We start from the raw sequence: 13,676 nt of genomic DNA, 5'->3' as shown, positions 1-13,676 counted from the left end.
TATGCTACCTCCACAACCTTAAGTTGTGGAGATACAAAGATTCCACAAAGCACAAATAAGAATAATTTAAAAAATAGTGACAATAATGACACTGGAAGTTAATTACAGAAAAGCAAAAAATGATACCTTTAAATCTAATTACAAAAGTCTAAAGGTACTTCGTGATGACCATAACCTACACCATTACACCTTCCTTCTGAAAAGAATCAGTAAAAACAATCATTAAGTAAAAGTAGACTCCAATTACCTATTATTTAGCATTCTAGACACTTACCTTTTAGCTGTTATCACTTTATCTTCTCTTTAAATTGAATTTCAGATTGTTCCTTAAATGTTTATCCATCTAAATTAAGTAAAATATAAGACAGGCACATAAAAAAGATGACATACACAACCCAAAACATATTGAATTTTTTAAAACATCGGATTCGGGTTCAATTTTCATAATTTAAAACATGAGAAATAATTATGTAAAATTTTCAATCTTTTTTCTTTCCCAAAGAGACACTAATTGTAATCTCCAAATTTCTGAATCAGTCTAAACTGTGTTGCTATAGCCACAAGGTGTAAAAGGAACATCACAAAAAATCAGAAAGACTCAGAAAAAAATTACAGAAACTCAAAATACACTGACTTCAACATAAAAAACTGAGCCAGAAGAGAATGTCACCTATTTCTACGCTACTTTGCTTTGAACTAGGACAGTTAAGGGCACTATTTACTCACAATCTGCAAGCTGAGTACACTAAAGTGAATCTTGTTCTAAGCCACGTAAGGAATTATAAACATGAAAAAAAGTTGCCCATATGACGCAACTAGACTAGTTTGTAATTTAATAAAATAGAGCAGACTTTTTTTTAAATATTAAAAATCCATCTAAATAGCCACCTGAAATACTAACACAAACTTTACACGACTACAAATTCTAAGTATCTTTCGATGGTATCTCTGGAACAGATTCTGTCAAACAAAATTAATCTAGAATCTTCCTGGAGAGAATGGAGGTATTTTGAAAAAGTGAATAAAGTAAAAATGGAAAAAATGCTACTTTAGAACTAGGAAATGAACAAAATTTAGGTGAACCTGGTAGGGATGAAGACATGTACTAGTGATATACGTACTTAAATAGAAGGGTTAGTTCCATAGAAAAGGGTCTTACTGGTAAGAAGAGAAAGTACTGTGATCCTAATAACGTTTAGGAAAGTAAAATAAAAGTTAAACACGGTGTGAGGACGTAAAATAAAAGTTAAAGCCTGACTTCCCATTTCACTAACTTCTTTAAGCCGCCATCCAGCTACAAATGATTACCCTCCTCACTCAACCTAATTTTACTGATTTACTCAGTTGTTTCAACTCTGTTCTTACAAAAATGCCCCAGATTTTGTCAGCCCCTTCATTCTGCCATATCCAGCCACCAAGTCAAGAAAGATGGATCTGGATTCAAGTCTCTGCAGATCTTGGGCACCTTACTTCACCTCCAAGCCTATTTCCTCATTGGTAAAGTGAGAACGAGATCACTTACCTGATATGTACATAGACAGAACACCTGAACACAATAGCTATCAGTTCTGTTGTCCGTATCTCCTACCACCCTCTCAATCAACTTCACCACTTTTTTCCCATTCCTAACCAACAGTGGTTATTATATACTTTCTCTACACATTTAAAATCCCCAATCCTTCCTTCCTTGATCTCTCAAGAAGCAACCTTCTTGCCTATGTTCTTCAAAAGACAGCTATCATCAAACGCAAGTATCTCCTTCAAATCAGTCATTACACAAATACTAAACTAAAGCCTGCAACTTAACAGATGCTTTATGTTCTATACAGATGTATTCTGTCTCTTCAGCAGGTGAAGATAATACTGTATTTGTTCCAGATAGTCACTAACTGCACACTTAGGGCAGAATATAGTGTTGCTGGTATTTTGGACATTAAAAAACTATGAAGAGCCAACACCTAGACCAAGACTTTCAACTGAAGACTTTTCTGAACCGCAAAGTATTTCACTAAAGCAGGTAACCCATAATGTAGATATCTTTAACTGATGACCTAAACATACACATAATGGAGCCCTCTCTCACTACAATACACTATATACACACATGTACACACAGAAAGGTGTGCACAAACAACTCAGAAGTACCTTTTCCGACAGGGTAAGTTACTGATTAGCAAACATGCTTTATGTCCAGAAAAGAGTGACCAAATAAACAAACAAACCTGAAGTTACATGATAATTACCCGAAGGAACTGGGGGAGACCTGGGGGAAAAAAAATGGTGGGGAAGTTGAAAAGGGCTGTTGAAAGGGAGAGATTATTCATGTAAAAGTGAAGGTAAATGGACTAATGAACAATCAAAAGTAGAGGGAGACCAACTGCAGCTCAAAATATGAACTTTTAATAATTAAATCTGTACAAATATGGCACAGGCCCCTCAAAGGAAGTGTGTTTCCCATCACTGGAGATGAAAAGGCGCAGACTGCACAATCCACTTGGGAGGAATATTGTACGACAACTTGAATGTGAGATGAGAATAAGACTAGAAGTCTCTTAGATTTTTCCAGCGCTATATGTCTGGGACCCTAAAATATCTATCTCACTCCAACCCAGTACAGCACCTGCTCCCACTGACACTGCCAAGGAGACAGAGAGAAAGAAAAAGATGTGTTCCTGTCATCCTGACCGGAAACTCAGAATACACGTCCTGTGAAAACAAGGCCAGAGAGAGTAAATAGTTTACAAAAATCAATACTATGCCACAGATAAAGTTAAATATATTTTTATGAACCTAAATGTCAGTCAACATTGTTTCTATGGTAAAATGTGTTCTACATTCCAAATTAACTCAAAACAAGTATTTGAAATATAGCCTGTTCATGAGGGAGCCTATGTATATTACCTTTCATACTGTATTATTATTTTGTTTTTTTCCCTAGAGTGTAAGTTCCTTACGGTCAGGTACTATTGTTTATATATTTGTCTGCTCCCATAGATCGTTAGCATGCTGCTCGATTAACAATGCTGCTTCACTAACAGAGATTAATATCACTAGAATGGCATAACATTTTGCAGTTAATTAGAGACAGCATGGCAATGAGTTAGGGCAGAGACTACTCAAATTCAAGTCCTACTCAGACTGGCTCCCTGTGTAACCTTAGGCAGGTCATTTAACCTGTCCAAGTCTCAGCTTTCCTATCTGAAAAATGATGAAAGTGAGGATTATAGAAAATACTCCATGTAAAAGTACCTGGCACAAAACAGGTGCTCAATAAATGCGTAGTATAATACCCAGCACATAATAAGCACCATATGAGTGTTAAATAAATAAGGTCTGTCCTTTTTACAATTACTGTATGCAAAAAATACTGTCAAATATTAGTATTAAAGGTTGATTTTATGTAAATAAATACTACAACTCCTTTTCCTGTCAAAATACTAAAACGACTAATGTGAGGCACAAATTATATACCTGAAACTATAATAATGAAATCAGGAATCTGGCTCTGGGACAGAAATCTGCTTCTTCCAGATTTCTCCAAAGGAGTTCAACAGTCAAGAGGACCAGTGATTTTTCAAAACCACTGCAAAATAATGGTATTCTGAATCTACGTCAGTTAATCGAACACGTCACACAGCCCAACGTTTCTCCCTCTGAGAACCTATCCAGCTTCTCCCTCGCACTCTGAAGGTAAAGTCCACCTAAGCTTATCCCCACATAGAAGATGAAACTTATCTTACCAGGCCCCGCTCCTCACCCCACCAGAGCACAATAAATCCTTACTGCACAGGCAAAGCGGCGAATAGGATGAGGCAGGCTAGAAACATCCTTGGGAGGAAGGTATTCGAGGGGCCACCCGGTATCCATATCGCACGTTAGGCGGTCCAGACAGAGGCCCCACAAAGAACCGCCCAATCCAACTTAAGTGACAGACGCGCTGCCACCTCATCATCTCCCAGTTCACGGTCTCACCTAACACTCAGCCACGCTTGCTCTGCGCAAAACAAGCAGCCTCGGCCCCTGATCCTTTCTCTCTCTAGGTAACATTTCAACTGCCTACCGGGTCCAACTTCTGCAAAAGCGACAGCGACCAAAACCAACCTGGGACAGATGCTTCTCCTGCAGAAGCCAAATCTGAAGTCAGAGCGCATGCGCATTTCCCAGGCATCGCTCACGTGACTGGAAACGGCTGGGTTTTAGTTCGTTCGGTATTTGATTAAAAAGTCTTAACGTGAGTCGAGAAAGGGAAATTCCTCCTTTGCGCATGTGCTCAGTCCGAGCCTGATGGGAGTTGTAGTTCCATGGGTGAAGGAAACCGAACTGCGATCTCTGCGATCCCCGCCCTCCTTTTCTCGGGTGGAACTTCCTAGGGAGAGGGGCAGCGTCCAGCGCCCAGAGGCCGGGCTCCCAGAACAACACCCCGTGATGCTGCCGCTGTGGGTGGCGGTGGTCGCAGTCTCGGCGCTGGCAACACCAGCTCCTGGGGCAGGTGGGCAGAGGCGGGGAGCAGTTAAGGCTTGGCCAGATGCGCCTAACGTGGTGCTAGTCGTGAGCGACTCCTTCGTAAGTATGGAAAGGCAGGGGAGGGGGCGCCCCGCTACACACCCGCGACCGGCCCACAGCCCTTCGTGTGCTGCTGGCTTTGGGGAGCAGAATCTGAGACTTTCAAACGTGTTTTACCCTGATGCAAAGTAAGAAATGCATTTTACCTTGAGGCCCCGTACACACATACGTGCACCACATAGATATGCGTGTAAAACAAACATACTTTAGTAAGATGCACTCCAATTAGCATCTTTGCAAATTTTTTTTAATTTCTGACCTCGACCCACTAAATTATCTTACCACTACTAATAAACTTTCAATCCATACCCCCGCTTGATTCAATTGTGGGGAAAAATAACATTCTATTTCAACATAAAAGCCTGTTAGCTTTCCAGCAGTCAACGTTATTTTTATTACTCAGGTGTCTGATAATCCTGTTAGTCTGATTTATATTCATTAGTTGACATAATTTGACACTCGCCCATATTCCAGATTAATTGTGTATGTGTGTGTATGTGTGTTGTTGTGGTTGCTGTTTAATCCCAAACTTAAACAGTTTTTGTAACTCTCCCAAGCCATCAACTAAAAAGAATACTAATGTCAACATTACCTGATACTTTTAGTATTATCCATGATATTAAACCTAATGCTTGGACAAATGTTTGGTTACTAATTATAATATTAGTTTTTTATGACTGGGTGTTACTGTGGTCACATAGATTATTGGTGTTAAGCATGTCTGGCACCAAAGAGTGCTTTTAATCATTATGTTATATTGCCTTTCCTCATAGATTAACCCGTGATTATTAAAGTTACATAATCTGGATATACCCATAGGGTTTGCTGAGAATATTAAAGTAATCTTTATGATTATCTAAACTTAGGAAACAGGCAATATTGGAGAGTAACATGAAAGAGGTTTATTAGGGAGTACTCATGAGATCAAAGGGAAAGGAAGAAAGCAGGACTGTGCAGAGAGAAGTTGAGTTTTGTCACTGTCTCACTGGAGGCCTCAGCTGATCTTATGGGTAGTTCTCAAACTAGTATGATGCTTCAGAACTGTTTCCGTTTGTGGTGAGGAGACCAAGCCTTTGTACCCTCATGTTGGATGGCCATTACTTGTGGAATGCTCCCAGAATGAGACACCATTTTGGGCATGACAACTCTCTTCAGCAGAGGCAATCTTTCACTCTAAAAGGGAACCTGGGTGGTGCATCAAAACATCCTAGAAACTTCTGAAGATGACTGAAATATTTGGTTTATTTTTTAGTATAGTATAAGCACATAGATTTTTATATATTTGTGTATACAAATATTGTATGCAGACTGATACCTTATGAATATAAAAGAAAGGATCCTGAAAAAATACAAACAAATCAAATTCAGCAATATATAGAAAGGGTTATACACCATGACTAAGTGTGATTTATCCCTGAAATGTAAGGTGGGTTTAATATCTGAAAATCAGTCAGTGTAGTAGACCACGTTAATTGAATGAAGGGCAAAAAACACGTGATCATATCAATAGATGCAGAAACAGCATTTGACAAAGTTCAATAACACTTCATGATAAAAGCACTCAACGAAGTAGAAATAGAAGAGAATTTTTTCATTCTGATTAAGAACATCTACAGGGCTTCCCTGGTGGCGCAGTGGTTAAGAATCCGCCTGCCAATGCAGGGGACACGGGTTCGAGCCCTGGTCCGGGAAGATCCCACATGCCACGGAGCAACTAAGCCCATGCGCCACAACTACTGAGCCTGCGCTCTAGAGCCCGTAAGCCACAACTACTGAGCCTGCGTGCTGCAACTACTGAAGCCCACACGCCTAGAGCCTGCGCTCCGCAACAAGAGAAGCCACCGCAGTGAGAAGCCGGCACACTGCAATGAAGAGTAGCCCCCGCTCACCGCAACTAGAGAAAGCCCATGCACAGCAACCAAGACCCAACACAGCCATAAATAAATAAATAAATAAATAAAAATGTATTTAAAAACAAAGAACATCTGCAAAAAATCCACAGCTAATGTTATACTTAACTATAAAAGACAATGTTTTCTCCCAAAGATCAGGAACAAGACAAGCCTATCTGTTCTCACTATGTTTATTGCAATTATGCTGGAGGTTTTAGACAGGAAATTAGACAAGAAAATGAAATAAAAGTCATCTAGATTAGAAAGGAAAAATTAAAAGTAGCTCTATTTGCACCTAACATAATCTTGTATAAAGAAAATCCTAGGAAATCTACTACAAAATCCTAGAACTAATAAGTTAGTCTAGCAAGGCTGTAGGATGTAAGATCAATATACAAAAATCAGTTGTATTTTTATACACTTGATTGATGAACAAACTAAAAGTAAAATTAAGAAAACAATTCAATTTAAAATAGCATCCAGGGACTTACCTGGTGGTCCAGTGGCTAAGAGTCCATGCTCCCAATGCAGGGGGCCCGGGTTCAATCCCTGGTCAGGGAACTAGATCCCACACGCTGCAACTAAAGATCCTGCACGCAGCAACGAGGATCCCACATGCTGCAACTGAGACCTGGCACAGCCAAATAAATAAATAAATATTTTTTAAAGTAAAAATAAAATAGCATCCAAAAAATGAAATACTTAGGATTAAATCTAACCAAAGAAGTTCAATTCTTATACTGAAATCAGATTTAATATTGTTAATATAGTAATAATCATCAAATTGATCTACAGATTCAATGCAATCTCTATAAAAATCCCTATGACGTTTTTGCAGAAACAGAGAAACCCATCTTAAAAGTCATGTGGATATTCAAGGGACCCAGAATACCTGAGAACAAAATTGGAGGACTTAAACTTTCTACTTTGAGAACTTACCATAAACTACAGTAATCAAGATAGTGTGTTACTGGCATAACAATAGATAGACATATAAATCAACAGAATAGAATTGAAAGTAGAGAAATAAACTCTCAGGTTTATAGTCAGTTGGTTTTTCAGTAAGGGTGCAAAGACCATTTAATGGGGAAAGAATAGTCTTTTCAACAGATAATGCTGGGAAAACTGACTATCCACATGCAAAATGCCTCACACCATTTTCAAAAAGTAACTCAAAATGAATTGATGAATGAAACATAAAAGCTAAAATTATAAAATCCTTAGAAGAAAACATAGGGGCAAATCTTCGTGACTCTGGATTAGGCAATTAAAAACTGGGCAAAGGATCTGAAAAGACAGTTCTCCAAAGAAGATATGCAAATGGTCAATAAGCACATGAAAAGATAGTCAACATCATTAGTCATTAGGGAAATGCAGATCAAAACCACAATGAGATACCAATTCACACCCACTAAGATGACTATAATCAAAAAGAGACAATAGGGCTTACCTGGTGGCGCAGTGGTTAAGAATCCGTCTGCCAATGCAGGGGACACGGGTTACGAGCCCTGGTCTGGGAAGATCCCACATGCCTAGAGCCCTGGTCTGGGAAGATCCCACATGCCACGGAGCAACTAAGCCTGTGTGCCAAAACTACTGAGCCTGCGCTCTAGAGCCCACGAGCCACAACTACTGAGCCCACGTGCCACAACTACTGAAGCCTGCGTGCCTACAGCCCATGCTCCACAACAAGAGAAGCCACCGCAATGAGAAGCCCGCGCACCACAACGAAGAGTAGCCCCCACTCACTGCAACTAGAGAAAGTCCGCGCGCAGCAACGAAAACTCAACGCAGCCAAAAATAAATAAATAAATTTATTAAGAAAAATAAAAGGAGACAATAACTAGGGTCACGAGAATATGGGAGAATTGCAACACTCATACGCTACTGGTGGGAATGTAAATGGTGCAGCCACTTTGGAAAACAGTTTATAAAATGCTAAACGTGAGTTACCATATGATCCAGCAATCCACTTCGAGGTATATATCCAAGAGAAATAAAAACATATGTCCACATAAAAACTTGTACATGAATGTTAATACTGACAAAAATTGAAAACAACCCAAATATACATCAGCTGGTAAATGGATAAATAAAATTTAGTAATATTATTCGACAATAAAAAAACAAATGCAGTACTGATAACATGCTGCAGTGTGGATGAACCTAGAAATTGTTACGCTAAGAGAAAGAAGCTACTCACAAAGGGCCACATATTGTATGATTCCGTTTGTCCAGAGAAAGCAAATCTACAGAGACAGAAAGTAGAGACAGGTCAGCAATTACCTAGGGTTTGGGAAAATGGGAGGATTAGCAGGTGGTGGCTAAGGGATACAAGGAATACATGATGGAAATGTTCTAAAATTGATTATGGTGATGGTTGCACAACTCTCTGAATATACTAAAAAACATTAAATTGTACAAATTAAATGGGTTTTATGATGTGTGAATTACATCTTAAACCTTTTTTAGAAAAGAGAAAATAAGCACCTCTGCCTGGGTCCTAAAGGGCACAAGCATCCTCTCTGCCTCCCTCCTTCCACCCCTGCACCTGCATTGTTTTTAGTTTGGGTGAGGTTTCAGGAGTGGGAGGTGGGCACAGGACTGTATACCAGAGTCTAGTGAGGATCTCATTCAGTCTGGTGAACAGATCGGAAAAGCATGCCCTTAACAGTCTTGCTTGATAATACATCTAGACAGTTGAAGTTACTGTTACATTCTTTCATTAGAATGATGTCTTGAAATCTAAACTTCACTGGTTTTCCCTGGCCCAGAATGATGAGGAACTGAGAACCAAGTCATGGTTCTAGAAGGAGCAATCCAGATCACAAAATCATATCTACACAAAAAGCTCATCCATCCCAAGGGGGAAAATGCCTGGACCCACGAGAGTCCAGAATAATAGCAAAATTCAGAAATTAAGGCAATTGGTATCATTTTTGTCACTTTTATGCAGAAAGCCAATTAGTGGGCCTCTTTTTCTTTTTTAAATGCCCACTGTTAGAGTACTGTATTTGTTTTGAACTGTAGGAATGACCTTGAGAAAATTGAAATGGGCTATTGTTAAATTATGGAAGTTATTCTGAAAGCCATTCTGTAAGATTTCCTCTCCCAACTAAATGTGATAGAACTATACTTTGACCTATGCCTGACTATCCAATGTGAACCACAGTACCACACTATGGAAGACAACTTTCTCTGTGTTTTTATCAGCTAACCATGTTAACATCCATTTCAGTTCAGAATTAATTATTATGTGGACCACCTCCCATTGATACCATGAGCAGTGGTACCAGTTTTAGTCTATTTTTTAAAGTATTTGCTAGTGTGTAAAAACTACATGAAGTTAAAAAACCAAAACTTTTAGAAATGTTTAATATTTTCTCTAATAATATAGTAATTTTGATCTTTGTTTAGAGTATTGGTATGCTTTTGACATTGAGAATATGTGTAGCATAATTTAAATATTTTCTAAGAACCTCATCAAATACAAATCTTTCCACTGATGTCCTTAATCCAGGTTTATTAAGCTTTGCAAAAATACACTGTTGAATTCTGAACATATTAAATTTGCCTTTTGTAAATTGAACAGCTCTGGATTAAAGACTCGTTTCATTTAATTCACTAAATATTGTGGAGTGCCTTATATATCTTAGGCAGTAATCTTCACGTGGACCACCTTTCACACATTCCACGTTAGAAACTTCCCCAAGTGAGGCAGTTATCCCCTCTGCCATTTGCTATCCCTGCTGCTCTGCACTTTAAAGATCCCTGCTTTCTAGCCTGCTTTCAATGCAGATGAAGTCCTTGTACCAGTCATAGAAATGAGCCAAGAAATTGCTAACATGAGTTATAGATATGCTGCTGTAGCCATTTGCAGTGGTCGTTACACCCATTTGAACCTAGCCTGCAGGACTTGGAGTCCAAGCCTCACCGTTTGAATCATTGCAGTGCTTCTGCCACATGACTATGTGCTGCATCCCTCCAGCTAGATGAACCTGAGTGGCTGGGTTGTCTAGAGTGGCCAGTGGCCACAAATGGTTATTATCCCCCATATCCAAAAGATTGTAGGAATAATACATCTAGGCATTTGGGATTTACGAGGATGTTTCTGAGAGTTTGAATTTATGAATTTAACAAAATTTTTATGCACTTTTGTCTTAGGCTCCCTAGCTCATCATTCAGGAAGCTAAGTTTGCTTAACATTCAGCGATTACTCCTGCTAGAAGTGGTATTTATTTCAACATACAAGCATGCTCTAATATTCCCCATCTTTAAAAAAACCTGACCTTAATCCCACATTTATCCTCCAGCTAACTCTAACATCCATCCCATTTTTCTGTTTCGCTTTGCAAAAACAACTACTTAGAAGAGGCTTTTTTCACCATGTCACCTCCCATTCTCTTTTCCCTGTCTGCTTTAGGTGTCCATCCCTACAACTCCATTGGAAGTGCTCTTGTCAGCATCACCAACTATCTCCATCCTACCAATTCCAGTGTGCATTTTCTGGCCTTCTTTTACACACCCTCTCAACACAGCTATTACCCTTTCTTGACACACTGTCTTCTCTCAGCTTTCATGAGACTCAGTCTACTGATATCTTCCTCCCTCACTGGCCATTCTTTCTCAGTTTCCCATGCTGCCTTCTCCTCTTATTCGGGACTCCTCAGGGTTCCTTTCTTTCCTCTCTTTTCACTCTCTCCCTTAAAGGAGTCTTAAAGGAGTCAGTCTCACACTTTTCAATACCATGAATATGTTAAAGACTTATTTCACCAGGATAAAATTCTCTGAGCTCCAGATTCCTGTCTGTACCCTACAGCCTAATTTATATATCCATTTGGAAATCTCAGACATCTCAAAGATTTATGTATATCCCGTATTTTGGATTGGTTCACTTTTAAACTGTTTATTTACAATTACATTGAAAACATACAATAGATATAACTCCAGGACTGGAACATCCTTTTTTCTCTTTTTGCTCTTTACCAAGAAGAGTTCTTCAATTCCCAATTCGATTCCAAAATACGTATCTCCAACCCAAACATCTCTTCCAATCTTCAGGCTCATTTCTCTAGCTGCTTAGTTGTTATCTCCACTTAAGTCCTGAAGGTATCTCTAACTTTACATGTCCCTTAAGTTATTTGAATGGCTGATTCTTCTCATTCTTTAGGTCTCACTTCCCAGAGAAGCCTTCCCTGTATCAAAGTAGGTCTCCCTTGTTATTCTGTATCTTAGGTTTTTCTCAAAGCACATATCACAGCAACTTGTAATTACTCTTAGTTTATTTACGAGTATGTTTTTTGCCTCCCCTACTAGACTGTAAGCTTCATGAGGCCAGGGACTCTGTTTTTATTCACCATTGTATCTCTAGATCTTTCACAGTGCCTAGCACATACTAAATACTCAATAAACATTGGTTCACTCAGTCCATCATCCCCCAAAAAGAAACCTTCCAGTAAGTTCCTTTAATTTATTTACTATATTCAAATGGATCCAAATGTCACACCACAGGGCTTCCCTGGTGACGCAGTGGTTGAGAGTCCGCCTGCCGACGCAGGGGACACAGGTTCGTGCCCCGGTTCGGGAAGATCCCACATGCCGCGGAGCGGCTGGGCCCGTGAGCCATGGCCGCTGGGCCTGCACATCCGGAGCCTGTGGTCCGCAACAGGAGAGGCCACAACAGTGAGAGGCCCGCGTACCGCAAAAAAAAAAAAACACACACACACACAAATGTCACACTACATTGAATTCTCAATATTATGAATCAGAGAATGATAACAGTTTCTCTACCCGTTTTTATCTTTTGAGGATTCTTAGGATCATATTGAAGTCTTTTGCTATTTGTGAATTTTATGGTTAAAATTAAAGGAAATTATTTTCTTTTGTGATGTAATCAATGGTAATTAAATTTCTTTACTCCAGGATGGAAGGCTAACATTTTATCCAGGGAGTCAGGTAGTGACACTTCCTTTTATCAACTTCATGAAAGCACATGGCACGTCCTTTCTGAATGCCTACACAAACTCTCCGATCTGCTGCCCATCGCGCGCAGGTATGAGCATGCTTTAATATTACTGGAAGTGGTCCCATGCTGAAAATGTTTTCACAATTTAAAAAATTATACCCCCAAATAGGATAGTAAGTCATATTTGGCATCTAATAAAAAAATTTTAATATATGTGATGTGTGTTATAAGGTATGTATTGCGTATTGGGGTTTTTTAAGAATAGGAATTTTATCACCTAAATTGGTATTTAGTACAAGTATTATTGTTTCATTTCCCTTAGGATTGGTGACAAAAAATCTTTTGACTATCCAGGCAAATCAGGAAATGCTCATATTTCCTTGAAGAGTTCTATTTCCAAGGAAATTTTTTAGTAAGAGATAGGGAGCTGGGAGGAGACTTCAAAGTATACCACAAAGTCGTTAGAACTTTTCAGATATATCTGGATTTTTCTGTATTATTTCAGATTACATATTTTTTCTCTTCAGTTTCAATTCACTTCTATCCCAAATTTAATTGTTCACTTTTATGATAGTAATTTAACAAACAGGCATAGTTTTAATGGCAAAATAACAGTGATATTAAGCCATGACTAACTGAAAAATCGGGGAAAATTGACATTTTTATAAATTCTATTGTCTGATAGAGTTGTTTTCTTTCTCCTCTAATTTATGATTGTTTGCTTTGGAACTCATAAATAGCACCCAACAATCTTCTTTTGTCCATAAGTTCCTGACATCATATTCTCTGTGATTTGAGTCACAAGTTCTTTCACCTACATTTTCAGCACCATCAACTATATAATCACCAATGATTAAAGGAAACCTAAACTCTATTTTAAATATTTCAATAGTGAAGGACCAGGTATATTAAAAACACGTTTGTTAATTTTTTTATTCTTTATTGAGCAAGTGGAATGAGCAATGGACCAGGGTGAGGTGATGTCTGGATTCCAATCCTCAATGGACCACGTCAAGCAAGTCCCTCAGTTTCTTTATCTACAGAACGCTGTATGTGCTGTGTCCCTCACAGTGTTGTTCCCAGCATCAAATGAGATAATGGATTTTAAAAAGTGCTCAATGAACTCTAAAGGTTTCAAAAATGTTAGGTGATGCTTTTTCTGGAAGAAGTATATTTTGGAGAGTTTGAACAAAGAGAAGGAATAATAGTAATAAAAACTAACATTTATTGCATTCTTACTATGTGCCTGGCAATAT

At 38.7% G+C, this 13,676-nt stretch overlaps 2 protein-coding genes across 8 annotated transcripts in view; one reads left to right on the top strand and one right to left on the bottom strand.

Annotated features, from left to right (window-relative positions):
• Positions 1-13,676, bottom strand: part of SKIC3 (SKI3 subunit of superkiller complex) — a 158,311-nt gene that overhangs the window by 81,678 nt on the left and 62,957 nt on the right. For 2 of the 7 annotated variants that reach the window (XM_082836428.1, XM_082836429.1), the window contains exons 2-4: positions 8,659-8,704; positions 6,947-7,086; positions 275-343 (exon numbers count right to left, since the gene is read on the bottom strand). The gene's annotated coding sequence lies outside the window, so the exon portion shown is untranslated. The other 5 variants (XM_082836427.1, XM_082836430.1, XM_082836431.1 and 2 more) reach the window with 4 other exon arrangements.
• The window catches only part of ARSK (arylsulfatase family member K), a 44,727-nt gene continuing 35,467 nt past the window's right edge, over positions 4,417-13,676 (top strand). The window contains exons 1-2 of the mRNA XM_082836441.1: positions 4,417-4,563; positions 12,378-12,507. Of these exons, the coding sequence (XP_082692567.1) occupies positions 4,426-4,563; positions 12,378-12,507 (268 nt within the window). The 5' untranslated portion in view covers positions 4,417-4,425. The remainder of the gene's footprint in view (positions 4,564-12,377; positions 12,508-13,676) is intronic.

Source organism: Leucopleurus acutus (genome assembly GCF_964270905.1).
Source record: "Leucopleurus acutus genome assembly, chromosome: 3".
Taxonomy (NCBI): domain Eukaryota; kingdom Metazoa; phylum Chordata; class Mammalia; order Artiodactyla; family Delphinidae; genus Leucopleurus; species Leucopleurus acutus.
This window is presented reverse-complemented; position numbering and strand designations above follow the sequence as displayed.